We start from the raw sequence: 15,007 nt of genomic DNA, 5'->3' as shown, positions 1-15,007 counted from the left end.
ATTCTCTTCCAATTCCCTTTTAATAAAAAGATACATCCAGAACTTAATACCATTAAATTCACACCGATATTACAAATAAAAGATTTCAAGTCTTTATAATGAAGTAGATCTTATTCCAGTGACAAGGGTTTCTTGAGTGACATGATTTCTGAACATTTGCGTGAAAAATTTAATTTCATTCATCTAAAAAAGTATAAATCAAAGAAAAATAAAGGACTTCTTGTATTAATATATGTATTTATGTATGTATGTATGTATAATACATAACATAGACTATGAGAATGCCTAGGTATTCTATCTCACCGAATTGCAGAGAATAAGAACTTTTTAGGAGTCTGCACGATGCATTTTGAATGAACTCCAAATTCACCGTCTCTCCGACGTCTTCCCGTTCAATTATTTATATAACATTTAGATAAGTGAACATTAGATAACTTAACAGATAACAGGACACCACCCCATGAGTAGCATTGTGATCATGAGTCTTGAAGAGCAGCTAAAAGGATAAAAACAGGTAGCGAACGAAGTAAAGAAGTGCAGAGGGAAAAAAATTGGTGTGAAATTGTACTAGCTCGTAGTGCACATAACGAAATATGGCGCGACGAACAATGTATGGATGATATGATTGACAAGCTCGCGCAATCTAAAAATAGCTTTCTTGGACGACATCATGGGCCACGGGGATTCGTTCTCTCTTGTCCAAATCATAACCTAAGGTGACAAATTACGTCACTTCCTCGGTGTACGCATGCGTCAAGTGTTCGATCCAAAATGGCGCCTGTGCCGGGTGATTTGATGGATCTCTCAGAAGGCGACGCTTTCAAACAACACACTGCCGCTGTTACGAGAAATTATATATCCCAGCCTAGGCTTAGTATGTATCTGTTTTTATAACGTGCTATGTTCGACATCGGTTCTCATAGAGCTAGTTTCGAGGGAGAAAATCGATGGGAACCGTTCAGGGCTTCACGTGATCTCTTCGTGAGGTCATGGTGAATTCTCATTATCTTATTTTTGTCTTTACAGCGTACAAAACAGTCTCTGGTGTCAATGGACCTCTGGTCATCTTAGATAATGTCAAGGTTGGTCTTTTTGTGTGTGAAGAGCAACACAATCTTTTTTTTCTTACTAAATTGAAAAGAAAGTGGTGAAAATTCCACCACATATTTTTTTCATTTTATTTTGATGTAGCCTTTTGATAATACCATCTTTCTTCATGAAAGTATCTATATTATTGTTTTTTCCCTTTTTTCCTGTTTTTCAAGGTTCAGATACAATCTAGAATCTGTTATTCATGAATGTTTTATTAATAAAATACATTACTCTTTTTTATGATGAGTGTTAGTGCCTACATAGTTTCATATAATTATAAAGAAATTGTATATTCATTTTCATTTTTAATGAAAAATGACTTGAACCTTGGCTGTTTGGTCTAATTGAGGACTTGGCTTAAAATTTTGTAATCTGCTTGTTGCAGTTTCCCAAATTTGCAGAGATTGTTACCCTCACACTCCAAGATGGCTCCCAGAGGAGTGGCGAAGTTCTAGAAGTTAGTGGTTCTAAAGCAGTTGTACAGGTAAACAGTGTTGTGATTCTCACCGAGTCTCTAAGATTTAGATCAGATTCTCAACTAATGTAAAACAACATTGGATAAGGTATGGTTTTAAATTGAGAAGCCCATAATTTGCCACCCCCACAGCATTATGACAGAGAAATGTTGCTCACCCCAAGATTTGGCAATCTCAAGACCTTCCAAACTAATGGTTAATACTCCTGATCACTCTAAAACTGCTCCAAGAAAATGAGAAACCCTGTTTTTACTGTTAGATGTCTCCATTGAATTCTTTTAAATTGCTATTGAAACTCATCAGGTGTTTGAGGGAACATCAGGGATTGACGCCAAGCACACAACATGTGAATTCACTGGTGACATTCTCAGGACCCCAGTGTCAGAGGATATGTTGGGTATGTTTGTGAAATAAAACAAGACACTTACCCATCTAAGGCTTTTTCCCTTCCATATCCCTTTCCCTAAATGAATAAAAAACTAGATTTCACTTAGAAGCGCTTTTGAAGATTTAACTGTTATGGATTGGGTTTTCAATAGGTTTAAGTCTATAATTATTTTGTCAATTGTAGGCCGTGTTTTTAATGGCTCTGGTAAAGCTATCGATCGAGGGCCACCAGTCCTGGCAGAAGATTTCCTGGATATTCAAGGTATGGAAGCATCCAATAAATAAACCAGGTTTCGAATTTGTGCCAAGTTTATGACAATGAGTGTTTGATAACCATTTTAGTCTCACGTGATGAATGCCTACATTCTTCTTTATGATAACCAAACAATTTGTTTATTGCGAAAAGCAATGCCAAGCATGCCAAAATTCTTAGAAAATGCATTTCAATCATGTAAGATCCCCACTTTGTTTTATGGAATCAACCATCACCATTCAAGTTGTTGTGGGATCTTTTGGGTTCATTTTTCTTTAAATCATTTTTTCTCCAAAGACTGTAAAATTTGAACCCTGTAAGTCACTCAACACCATCCAAACCATTGTTTTACAGGAGCATTAATGAAGCATTAAAGTAAAGTGAAGTAAAATTCTTTCTTGCATATTTGTTTAGGCCAGCCTATAAACCCCTGGTCTAGAATTTACCCAGAGGAAATGATTCAGACAGGGATTTCAGCTATTGACACAATGAACAGGTAAATTATCTTTGCTGAAGTATCTTGTAATGTTTCAATCATTTTTTCTTTTCTTTTTAACCTTTTTTTCATATATTACCATTACAGTATTGCTAGGGGGCAAAAGATCCCAATCTTTTCTGCTGCTGGTCTGCCCCATAACGATGTAAGTAAAACACATGGCTTGTTATTGCTGGTCAACATTGTTAGGATTATGAAGGGTTCTACTGGGTCCAAGTTATTAAATGATAATTGTTCTTAGATTGCAGCCCAAATCTGTCGCCAGGCCGGCCTTGTGAAGTTTAACAAAGGTGTAATGGATGATCACGAGGACAACTTTGCTATCGTGTTCGCAGCTATGGGAGTGAGTTTTCCAAAGTTTATCCAAATTTCTTATAACATATTATAAGTGAACCAAACTGTAAGAGTCAGGCCAAAGAATCCTGCCTCTTTCTACCACTTTCTGTTAACATTTTCTTCACATTCTTTAAAGTTCAAATTGTTTCTTTTCTCTAGGTGAACATGGAAACGGCTCGGTTCTTCAAACAGGACTTTGAAGAGAATGGATCTATGGAAAATGTGTGCCTCTTCCTCAATTTGGCTAATGACCCCACGTAAGTCCTGAGAAGTCACTATGTATATGTATTGTGACATATACTGAGCTGAAAATTAATACAGTAGTCCTAATTACACTTGTTAATGTTTTATTGACTTTATTATTTTGTCAAGAATTGAACGTATCATCACCCCACGCCTGGCTCTGACCACAGCTGAGTTCCTTGCCTACCAATGTGAGAAGCATGTGCTAGTTATTCTGACAGACATGAGCTCCTATGCTGAAGCTTTGCGAGAGGTGACATGGATATGCTAATGCTAAGATAGTGCTAATCAGCTCCATTTGTTGTACAAGATAAGCAAAAAAAAAAAAAGCAATATCTTTTATAGTCACCTTTAGCATAAAATATTGAAGATAAGGTAATCTAGTTTGACAGCTCTATATGGTTTTTGTTTGAAATTATTATGACCTTTGTTTCTTTCATTTAGGTTTCAGCAGCTCGTGAGGAGGTTCCTGGTCGCCGTGGTTTCCCTGGTTATATGTACACTGATTTGGCGACTGTATATGAGGTGTTTATGTGCATTTTGATTGTGCGATACTAACCACACTGTTACAAAAAGATACTTTCCCTTCACTACTGGAATCCCATATTTTTTTATTGCTCTCCATTCAAGTCAGGCACCCTCGTGCCAAGAGGACTATACAGAGTAAAAATCCTTTGAATTTTATTTGTTGACTCTTTGAGGAAAGTTCCTATGTTTTATGTTGATCATTGCTGTCTATAACATGTTGTGGACTTATTTAACAAAAAAAAGTCCTTTGAATTTTATTTGTTGACTCTTTGAGGAAAGTCCCTATGTTTTATGTTGATCAGTGCTGTCTATAACATGTGGACTTATTTAACAAAGAAAAGTCCTTTGAATTTTATTTGGTGACTCTTTGAGGAAAGTCCCTATGTTTTATGTTGATCAGTGCTATGTGGACTTGACAGAGAAAAAATCCTTTCAACTGCATTTTGTGATTCTTTGATTAAGGTGTCTACTGTCTTATTTTGGCCTATGATATGCTGATTTTCCTGAGAAAAATTTCCATTAAATTGTGTTTTGTTACTCTTCAGCGTGCAGGCCGTGTAGAGGGAAGAAATGGATCAATCACGCAGATCCCTATTTTGACTATGCCTAACGATGGTAGGTAAACATTGTAATCCCGGCACCCAGTTGGTCATACCATGTTTTTCTTCCACCGCCAAAGAAGGTTGAGAGAACTAATGCTTAGCCAATACCAAGAACATGGCTGCCAAAATAAAACTCTAATTATTTGTATTGTTTGATTGCTTTCACTAAGAGCATCCTTTTTCTTTCCTAGACATCACCCATCCCATTCCAGATCTGACGGGGTACATCACGGAGGGGCAGATCTATGTAGACAGACAGCTTCATAACAGACAGGTACAAATACCTATATTTTTATAATTAGTCTGATAGACGATAGAAGATATTGCACCAATTTTACATTTTGTTGTATCATATTGTTAAGAAAAATTGATATAGAGTGGTTTTCAAAATCCCATGCAAGAAAGTGATTGTTAAAGTGTAATAGTCAAGCCAGAACAAAAGAGAACAAAGACATTACAGTGTATTATGAATTAAATTTATTATAAAGTTTATTATAAATTAAATATATTTCACATGTTTCTGAAACCACTCTAAAACAACTTTGTACTTTTTTTTCCAATTCTTATCGGTAGTTCTACTTCCTGGTAATTTGTATCTTGTGACCTCAGATCTATCCGCCTATCAATGTGCTGCCATCACTGTCCAGATTGATGAAGTCTGCCATTGGAGAGGGCATGACCAGGAAGGACCATTCTGATGTTTCCAATCAGTTGGTAAGTGTACTAAGTACATTGGTAGTACACACGTCTGTGGATACCCCATCAGAAAGGTGCTTCCAGGTTAATCAATCACTTGAATCGATATATGACGTAAATTACAAACAAAAAATGTCCAGTAATTGTGTCTCCTATATTTGATAAGTCAAAACAGTATTTTGTAGCTGCTTACAGTACTTGCACTTTACAATAGTAAAACCTCTTTTTCTAAGGACATTCATGCAATTTTTTTTCCTGCATTCTCTACTTCAACACTGGCCACTCTCGTATTCCACAGGCTAGGTTGATTTTGAAGAATAGCAATACTTTGTTGAGAGTATTCTGACAGGGTGGATTTTTTTTCTGAGAGGGGGTTATTCCTAATAGCTTGGAGAAAAATATATTTTTGTCACAAAAATTTTTATTTCCCACAGACTCTCTACCGATTATCGTAATTGATTGAATAAGTGCAGTGTTTAATTCTGTATGCATTTTTTGGACACATTTTACCATGGCAGCCCAAGAGAGGGGTTTAAACTCAATAAACCCTCCCCCTGGATCCAGTAGACTGAGCCGTTTTAATTTTTCTGTGTAGTATGCTAACTACGCCATTGGCAAAGATGTTCAAGCCATGAAGGCTGTGGTAGGAGAGGAAGCTTTGACCTCTGAAGACTTGCTTTACTTGGAATTCCTCACTAAATTTGAGAAAAACCTCATAGCTCAAGGTATTTACTGTTGTGAGTCTTTACCAAGCCAGGCCCAGATTCCTGTATTATACAGTATAAGAGCTGTTGTGATCAAAATATAATATATCCTTATCCAAAATTATGATCTACCTAGAATTCAAATCTTATCTGGCTTTCTAGAAACCTTGCCCATGACATAAAGAACCCTTTTTCCTAATTATTCTATCATGTTGGCAACAGAATGACGAACAAGGTTATTTGGGTGGGGGTAAAGGATGTCGAAATAGCTTGGTGTATGTATACAAAGTCGTGCTCACAAAGTGTATAATTCCCTTAGGTTTGACCTTGATGTATATTTTTCTTTTTAGGAACCTATGAAAACCGCTCAGTGTTTGAGTCTCTTGACATTGGCTGGTCACTGCTGCGTATCTTCCCTAAGGAAATGTTGAAGCGAATTCCACAATCCACCCTTGCAGAGTTCTACCCAAGAGATTCTAGACATTAGAAGTATTATAATGAAAGAATATCTCATCTACAGAGAAAAAATTACCTGTTTGAATGCAGGTTATCATTGATGTTGATGTAACCAGTTTGTTGTGGAACATTCTTATCTTGTTACATAGTAACTATCCTTGTTGAGCCATTAGTCTTTACATTTCAGGGTGGTTCACATGGTTATGAGAAACGTGCAAGGAAGAGTTGAAACCCATAAATTCACGAAATCATGGCCACCATGCAACTCATTGTGCTCATTTTCAACTTGCATGTATCTGTTGTATCTTTCTTACATAATTTTGGGTGTTCCAATTATTGCTTGGGTCATTATATAGGGTATAGCTGGGAGGTAGTAATCAAGCTACAATTTAGAAAATAACAGTAAATAAAATTCATTCTTGCAGTTCTATTGTCAAGTAGGTATGTGAAGTTATAATTAAAAAAATCAAAACAAGAAAACACATGAAGTAATTTATTCTTATTTATTCCTTTATTGCTTTTGTTACTATCTAATTCTATTTCCCATTCTCTCTCAGAATAGATTTCTATCTGTACTATACATAAAATATCTAATTAAATATAATTATTCTAAGCCCAATGTTGCCCGATTTTCTCACCCAATATGGCTAGGAATACCATAGTTTTTGTGTAACCAATTTATTCCATTGATATACCTTTCCATTTTCCTACAGTATATATAACTAGTTTGACTAGTAATCCTTTTGGGTAAGCTCATGAATGAAGTATGCATGAATTTATTATGTTGGCGTTAAAATAAAAATTTTGTTTTACTTTTTGTGCATAAGTAAGGCTGATATCAAGGCCAAGGGTAACCTATGTACACCACTATAAAGTGATTTGTTCCATAAAACAGCAACTGCTTCTTAGCACATAACTACTGAAGGTGAAGGGCAGCTCTGTACAGGACCCGAAATGATCCCAGGACCCGAAACGATCCCAGGACCCGAAACGATCCCAGGACCCGAAATGATCCCCAAAAGTACCCCAACTGATCCTCGGAATTGCAGTAATGGACAAAGGGAAAGCAGAAGAAATACTTGCAATTCTTGAAGCATAATTAAGGGTTAACAGCGACTCGATTTCTAAACAACGTGACTTAAACATATTAAATTTCAACACAATACTTCTATTAATTACATTGCCCGGCGTTTAACCCATAAACAGAGTCTAAAACAAATACACAACTTTTAATTGCTACTGAAAGAAATACAGCATGTATAAACATAGCACAGCTTTGCTCAGATCATTCAAACTTTTGACCTTCCATCACTCACACTCTGCGGTGGCGCCACATGACTCTGACACTATAAATCCTATTTCCGGTAAATATCACCCCTAAAAATTAATATTCATTCGACAACCTAAACATGTATTTCACCACGAAATCCTTGTTCACACGAGCTAATATTTACCGACACATTTTAGGCAGCCGGTTTGGCCGGGAAGATGGAATGACAAAAGCACACTGAGTTATACACTCGAACAACCCTTCTACTACCGATGCAAAATATTAAGAGGATGTGGCTTTTGTTGAAAGCAATATTATGTGAGTTTTGAACTTCCTCATGTGGTCGTGCTTACACCCCGGCATGATCTCATGATATGATAGGTCTTTCATTCACCGAAAACAAACATGCCAAAAAATAACTTTAAAACATTTCGCTTCCTATAGAAAGCAGCATGTCCTATCTGTAAAGACTTCTTTTATGGCTTGTTATGTAAAAATGATTTATCCACGCCAGGTTCTTCAAATTACTATCACAAAGAATTGTTAGTTGACCCCAATTTCTGACTCAACCACTGTATTTCCCCGCAGTCGTATATTAAAATCTTAATACTATAGTTTTAGTTAATGTAAATTTCCTTTTAATAACACAAACAAAGCTAAATGTTTCATATGTTTTTAAAACTGAAAGCCAATCCTTACAAATTCCTTTAGTTGTCCATTACTGTAATTCCTTGGGGTTCATTTCGGGGGCTCTTGGGGATCGTTTTGGGTCCCGGGATCAGTTGGGGAACTTTCTGGGATCGTTTCGGGTCCTGGGATCATTTCGGGTCCTGTACAGCTCTAAGAGGGGAGGGGGTTGATTATGGGGCTATCAACCCCCATTATGATGAATTTCTGGTAGATTTTCTGTATTATCCAGTCCATTTCTTAGTTTTTTTCACCCCCCCAAAAGAGAATAATTTCATATGTATGTAACATTTCTGTGTAGTTACCTTGCATACCATTTTACCTTATTGGTAAATGGTATTGGCCTGATGGTTGTTATTGTGTGTGTTTTAATTGCTTTTTCCTCTATTGTTTAAGGTTATTACTCCTGCTGTAGTGTACCATTACCATTAACATCCGTGCAGTGGTAGTACTCACTCTCATCATTACAAGATGTCAATCCATTATTTACTTCCAGCCGATCACTAACAGTGGGGCAAGGGGAATTCTCTGTAGTGTCCAGAGGACTTGCTGTTCTTTCTGGTGAAAAATCATTTTGAGTATCAGGATTCAATCGATCACTAGACTCTGTATTGGAAGAAAAATCTGCATCATTTTGTGTATCAGATGTCACATGATCATTAGAGTCTGTATGAGAAGAAAAATCCTCATCATTTGGAACATTAGAATTAACTTGGTTTGGCTTCTTGGGAGGAATTCTCTCTGGAGTGAAGTCCCTCTCACACTCTCCTTGGCCACTATCTTCTGTCTCATCCTCTGTGGAGGAAGTTATCTTGGAGCTGACAGATATGGAATGCTCTTCCATACTAGAGAATGCCCCAAAAGAAGCACCTTCAATGTCACAGTCCTCATCAGAAAGGGTTAGATTGAAGTCTTCTGAATTAACATCAACCAGACAAGCATCATTAATCCCATGATTCTCTTGGTCTTTAAAAAGAAACACTGGGTCCTCAGGATCATGGATTGGGCTAGAGTCTGACTGATTAGCCTCCCTATGGGGTGTGCTGTTTTGATTGACATCTGCATTTGAGGTACGTGGTGATCTTCTGAGTTTCATAGTCCCCATCCCATCTGAGCCGTAACCACGGTGACCTAAGAAGCAAACAATCATCAATAAGATTATACAAGATAAAATTTCACTTGTTATCAAAACTACCTTCAAGAGACCAGAGACCTGATACTTCCAGGGTCTTCAACTTCTTCTCCAACTCAGCTACACGGTTACCCAGAATTCTGCCAGAAAAAGTCTCAAAATCAAAAACATGCCAATACCACCAAAGCCCTGGGCAAGTACAGTCAGCAAGGGTGTTCCTGGGCCATTTCCGCTTCTAGACCACCAACCGAATTTTGCTTAGTTATTTGGTTGTACTATATCTAAGTGTATTTTTATTAATATCTTAAAAGGGACTGACACACATTTTCATTTGCAAGATTTTCATCACTGCCTCCAGTGATTTCTCCCTGAGCTGTGTGTGAACCACAACTTTTTCCTGGCAATCCGTAGAAAGCATACATACAGTACCTATTTGTGTTCTTTTGATGGAGAAGTGCAATATCTTTCTCAGACAAACTCTCTGACAGTGAGTTGGCAAGGAATTGGAGTTCACTTGCAGTGTTTGTAGACACTCCTCCACCTCCAAAAGAGTGAGTCAGCTCTGACAATATGGCAGGAAAAACTGAAAACAAAGAGTAGGTGGAGCCTTCATTAGAACACATCAATATAGACTTAAGGTTTATTCTGCCTCACAGCTGTTCTGGACTTATCAGAATAGGTAGTGTTTGGCCCTAGACACTAGCTAAGGTGTCATGTTTAAAGTATCGACAAGGCAACTGTACAAAGAAGAAGGGGTATAAAATACGAAGAAGGGGAGTCAAAGTGGGACAATAACAAACTAACTGATCTCTTTACATTAAGCACAGCATAACAGTTTTAGTATTTCATGAGAAATTAGAACTTTTAAGTTCTTTAAAAAGACAAAGGGACAAGATGGGAGGATATAATGAATAAAAGAGTAAACACATATCAGCATATAGCTATGTGCAGCCATCCAGACAGTAATAACCTTGCTTAGCCCCATGTACACCAGTGTGGTTCCCAGGTTGGCCATATCCAGCCTGCAGGAGGCGATTCTTCTTTTTCTCAAAAGCAGCCTTTTGTAACAGACATTGGGAAAAAAGTCAATTAATAAAAATTGCTTTTTTTATATAAATAAGCAATTATTCATGACTAACACAAGCTTTGTTCTAGACAAAATTGGCTTCACCCCTCACTTTTAAACCATCTTGAACCCCCCCCCCCCCTGGTCTGTTCTTTGACTCTTTTTAAAAAAATAACATACAAAACAAAACCACTTTACTTTATATCTATTAAGTGCTGCTGAGGCCATGGACTTCTCTTCTTTCAGTTGCTTGATATGCTCTCTCTGGTACCTTTTAAAGATAACTGGTAGGTTAGAAAAGAAGGGAAATGAATGTTACATTGGGTGTCCTAGGGGAAAATCTACATGCAGTAAACAATGATTAAAAAAAGTGGTCAGTAAAAACTGTATAAAATACTTCCACTGCTAAACTAAAATGTACAGTCTACTGTAATATTATCTTTTCTGTTACCTGTTTTCCATTAACACTGCATCAATATCAACCAGGCGTTGCTCATCCGCCCCAAGAATAAAATTTAGCTGAGTGTTCAGCCTGTTTGACTTTTCTCTATAGTGGTCTCTCTAAAAATATATTATATAGAAATAAATTTAATCAACTAGAGTTAGTATGGACATTCTTGTGAGTGCTTTGGGATATGTAATTGGTAGAGATTTAGGTTAACAGACATATCGGTTGCAACTCTGGATCACAAAAAAAAAAAAAACAAGAAAAATTATTACTCAAAATATGAATGAAACTAAACTGAACCAAACAGCAATATAAGTTTTTACCCGTGTCAAGAGATCAATTATTTATCAAGTTCAGGATTCAAGGCCCTCTTCTGTGATTACACAGATTACATGACATGGAGTCTATATTCCAGCACCCAGCTTTGGATTGAAGCAGAAAAAAAACAAACCTCAACAGCAACTTCGCCTTTTTCATCGTGAACAGCCTGTAAATCCCTCTCAAGCTGTTGTTCCTTAAAGTGACAATCATGAATCCAATGAGTAACCAAAAGCAAAAGCTTGCTCTGAACAGCTTAGATTAGGCCATGTTTTCATTGTTTGCCTTCCAGACCCCCACAAAGCTTTATTCCTTAAATTTTGATCTTTCTTTTGAAGACTACCCTTATTTATCAACTGTGAAAAAGTTTTTACTGGCTTCTAATTTGACAGAGCGAAATAAGTAGCTCCTCAACACTATTCTGATATATTCTTTTAATATTTCTTTCTAGATTAAATTGTTTTATCTTTATTTTTAATTCCAATATATGCCAGTTTAAATACAGCAACCTAACAAAAAAATAATAAAAATTGAAACTACAGTAAGTGTAACCTTTTCACGGCTTTGTTCAAGCTCCTTAATAAGGTTTTGCCGAGCCTCCAGGTCCTCAGAGGTGCCTTGACCTTTGAAGCTGCTCCGCTGTCTGGCGAGATTCTCCCTTAGCAGCAAGATGTCTTCCTGGGCCTCCTTGTACAGCCCCCTCAAGTCATTGAAGTCGTTCACTAGCGCCTTGTTCTCCTCCCGGGACTCACATAATAATTGAGATAGTGTCTGTCAACAAAAAATAAGAAATTTTAGGCAAACCTGGAGGGTGTGTGCACACACCTGTTGGCCAGCAAAAAGTGGGGATGATAACTATGAGCTGCACCAACATGATGGAAAAACATGACGTGACGCTTCAAATAAGCCCATTTCAGATCTAATAAGGCGGAAAATTTCTCTAAGTACTTAGTGAGTAATAGCAAACAAAATATCAAATTCAAATTTTTTTTTTAATTGATGCGACTTTTTGTAAAGTGTCATTGAAATTTGATCTTTTCGTCCCTGAACTCATACATAGCGAAAGGATGATCAAGGAAAAAATATCTTAAAAATCAAAAATCTTGGTATGTGCATTTCGGCCTCACATTATTTGTGTTTCAAAAATCAGTCTGGAATACAAGGAACCGATGGCCATTGTAAGAAATTGTGTCTTCTTTCTCTTAATTGTGAATTTTCCAGGTTTTTTCGTCATGTCGAGCTGCACCCCCTTAACAAATCTTAGGTTATTACAAAATTGTTTGGATGCAATAAATAAGAGGTATATAATGCTTTTCAAGCCAGAGGGCCATGTTTTTTTTTTTTCTTTTTTTTTTTTTGAGGGGGGGGTGTCACTTTGAAGACCTTACCTTGTTTTTTCTGTCTCTGACATTTTGTAATTCTTGCTCCCAAATGCTATTTCCAGAAAGTCTTCTTTCCCTCTGTAAAACAAAAAGATTGATAAAGTCAAAAGAGCGTGTTTGAAAGAATAGTCCATTCTGTGGTTACAACTGAGGTTGTTCTTAGAGCATTTCTCAACCCATTGACCCCTAGCTGTTTTCTAGCTGAATTTACAACAAAAAAAACAAAGACCAGAAACAGATACACCCCCCCCCCCTCCCATTTTGAGTTTTTGCTCCCATTAAAACAGACAGGGGTGATGATCAGCAAAATCAATTCTAACCCCTAACAGATGGTACATTAGGTGTGGTCACAGAATATTTCTAAACCTAAGATATAGCACTTAAAAAAACAAACACATTAATAGCATTCCTGATTTTTATTGTGGTCCCCTTCTAAATCACCAACATCAAGGACATGTCTTTGCTTTTAAGAGTGCTTTCATCAAGCCCTGTGTATAAGATAGGATGGTCTATTGGCGTGAGATCCCCTAAGGGATAGTACAATTGGAAAATCCTGTTAAGAGATAGCAGTTGGTGGAATTTCTTATCCTAAAAGATACTAGGTAGGACAATCACCTCCATCTTTTGTACTTTTATAGAGTCCCCCCCTAGAGTCAATGTGTTAATAAGATGTTAATATTTTGAAATGCATATGAGAAAAGGGGGAGAGGAGCTACTTTGCCCTTAGATCTGCCCTGGGAATTGCTGACGGCTTTGTGCCTATACCTTTAGACTCTTATGGTGTTCTGGTGACCTTGGCGACATGGGGGATCTCCCGCCGCGCAATGCCTTCATCTCCCTTTCTCTCTCCTGTTTCTTGTAATTGTCAACTTCTTGTTGCTGCAAAATAATACAAAAGATACGTAAGATTACAAAACTATAATAACAAATGTCAAGCCAATGTGATTTAGCTTTTTAGACATATATCATAAACTTTGGTAAAAAAAAAACATTAAAATAATTGGCACATAAAACAGGTATATAAAATAATTTTTCAAGTAATTTGCAACCCAAAGCTAAAAAAGATAGTTAATCCTAAAAGTATAATAATCCCTATCCTTAGTAATCCTCATTGTTGTTAAAATCTGATCCCAGATCCCCCAAAAATTGTCATAATTACAATCTAAAAATGATCTCAATCTCATCAACATGAATTAGGTCCCTGATCCAAAAAATGTTAAACCTCGTTCAGATAAAACCCAACTTTTACTATCCTTTAATAAAGATACATCTTGAGAATTTTAGTCCCCCCCCCCCCCCCCCACTGTATAAAAACTGGCATTCATTTGAGGCCAATGGGCATTACATTTAATAAATGTGTTTATACTTACAAGTTGTTTGATCTTGTTTTTGTAAATATCCCTTTCGCGTTGGCAGGATTCTAAATCCCCCATCAATATCTTGAGAGCTTGGCGTTTACTTTCCAGCTTTTTTTTACAGATGTTGTACTAAAAACAAGAATATTGAAGCATCTGTAAAAAGAGTGCTTAACTCTTAAGCAAAACCCTAAAACACAATAGCAAATTCATTACAGACAATTGACAAGAACTATGGAACTGAAAACATAGCAATTTTTATTACTATAAATGAGGGTAACCGTACAATAAAAATTCTTATAAAGTAAAACTCTTATAAAAATAAGTTTACTAACATAAGCTTAAGTAAATTAATGTCACAAAAAACTTAAGTTTTGAATATTCAAACTATACGTTATTTAGTGATCTTATTCTTCTTCAGTTGTGTTTCATTATTTGAGCCTTTTTTCATAATTTCCAGATTGTTTTCCTTTGAAACGGCTCGATGGTTCCTCATTTACTTAATGATAATGCAAAAAAAAAAAAAAAACAATGATTTGAACACGTATGCACGCGAGTTAAATTATGGAATACTAGCAGTAATAAGTCCTTTCAAAATTAAGTAGAAAATATTAATCTTAAAAAAATCGCAAATCCAAACAAAATAAATTGGGTTATACTTATATATAACTTGAAATAAAAAATGCTAGCATTTCGGCCACAAAACACAAAAGCAAAGCGGGAATAAACAGGTTGTATGGCCTAAAAAAATTCAGAATTTTACATAGTATGTAAACCTACCTCGCTTATTAGCAAGTTCCATTCTCTCTCCCCCCGTGCTAGAGTCATGGTGGTCTATTTGCTGCCCGGCTTAGAGTCAAATGTTCAGTATATTTTCTGGTGGTCGTCCACCCGCCATTTTGTTTGGCGTATGAATGTTTGATGACTGGCCGAGTCAGATCAAGAGACTGGGATCTTGAACTTATGTCAACAGGAACGATGGCCCGCGGGATGTCCTGCTGGCCTGTGGAAAAATCATTTACACGGAAATTCTGGAACAAACATGAAACGTTCCATTTTTGCTAATGTGCATAAGAATAT

General features: G+C 36.6%; 2 protein-coding genes across 4 annotated transcripts; one reads left to right on the top strand and one right to left on the bottom strand.

Annotated features, from left to right (window-relative positions):
• Positions 1 to 726: 726 nt before the first annotated feature.
• LOC5514639 (V-type proton ATPase subunit B) lies at positions 727 to 6,749 on the top strand. The gene is made up of 16 exons (XM_001634769.3): positions 727 to 874; positions 1,027 to 1,082; positions 1,478 to 1,576; positions 1,872 to 1,965; positions 2,140 to 2,217; positions 2,623 to 2,704; positions 2,792 to 2,849; positions 2,946 to 3,047; positions 3,200 to 3,297; positions 3,413 to 3,536; positions 3,728 to 3,808; positions 4,357 to 4,426; positions 4,605 to 4,687; positions 5,023 to 5,127; positions 5,705 to 5,834; positions 6,164 to 6,749. The coding sequence occupies exons 1-16, from the start codon at positions 772 to 774 to the stop codon at positions 6,298 to 6,300; spliced, it is 1,500 nt and encodes a 499-aa protein (XP_001634819.2). The 5' UTR covers positions 727 to 771; the 3' UTR covers positions 6,301 to 6,749.
• A 1,864-nt stretch (positions 6,750 to 8,613) lies between these two features.
• On the bottom strand, positions 8,614 to 14,892 carry LOC5514638 (coiled-coil domain-containing protein 149). Of its 3 annotated transcripts, none has more exons than XM_001634704.3 (12): positions 14,708 to 14,892; positions 13,943 to 14,059; positions 13,338 to 13,451; positions 12,579 to 12,650; positions 11,743 to 11,961; positions 11,324 to 11,386; positions 10,876 to 10,985; positions 10,623 to 10,695; positions 10,329 to 10,416; positions 9,788 to 9,941; positions 9,422 to 9,498; positions 8,614 to 9,357 (listed from the first exon to the last, which is right to left on the bottom strand). In XM_001634704.3, exons 1-12 carry the CDS (start codon positions 14,753 to 14,755, stop codon positions 8,627 to 8,629), a joined length of 1,866 nt encoding a protein of 621 aa, XP_001634754.2. In that variant the 5' UTR covers positions 14,756 to 14,892; the 3' UTR covers positions 8,614 to 8,626. The 3 variants fall into 3 exon arrangements, with proteins under 3 accessions (XP_001634754.2, XP_032240096.2, XP_032240097.2); XM_032384205.2 differs by having other exon boundaries at positions 9,440 to 9,498; XM_032384206.2 differs by having other exon boundaries at positions 13,943 to 14,117; positions 14,708 to 14,891.
• Positions 14,893 to 15,007: the final 115 nt, after the last annotated feature.

The sequence above is a fragment of the Nematostella vectensis genome, chromosome 6 (genome assembly GCF_932526225.1).
Source record: "Nematostella vectensis chromosome 6, jaNemVect1.1, whole genome shotgun sequence".
NCBI lineage: Eukaryota > Metazoa > Cnidaria > Anthozoa > Actiniaria > Edwardsiidae > Nematostella > Nematostella vectensis.
The sequence above is the reverse complement of the archived record's forward strand: the minus strand, read 5'-3'. Positions and strand labels throughout refer to the sequence as shown.

What these genes read in the sequence shown, in the direction of transcription:
- LOC5514639 (XM_001634769.3), top strand. Translation starts at nt 772, where the DNA reads ATGGCGCCTGTGCCGGGTGATTTGATGGATCTCTCAGAAGGCGACGCT. An exon ending in AGATTTCCTGGATATTCAAG is followed by an intron (nt 2,218 to 2,622) that starts GTATGGAAGCAT and finishes ATATTTGTTTAG; the next exon opens with GCCAGCCTATAAACCCCTGG. An exon ending in GACAGCTTCATAACAGACAG is followed by an intron (nt 4,688 to 5,022) that starts GTACAAATACCT and finishes TTGTGACCTCAG; the next exon opens with ATCTATCCGCCTATCAATGT.
- LOC5514638 (XM_001634704.3), bottom strand. Translation starts at nt 14,755, where the DNA reads ATGACTCTAGCACGGGGGGAGAGAGAATGGAACTTGCTAATAAGCGAG. An exon ending in AAGGCGAAGTTGCTGTTGAG is followed by an intron (nt 10,986 to 11,323) that starts GTTTGTTTTTTT and finishes ATATATTTTTAG; the next exon opens with AGAGACCACTATAGAGAAAA. An exon ending in CAGCACTTAATAGATATAAA is followed by an intron (nt 10,417 to 10,622) that starts GTAAAGTGGTTT and finishes CTGTTACAAAAG; the next exon opens with GCTGCTTTTGAGAAAAAGAA.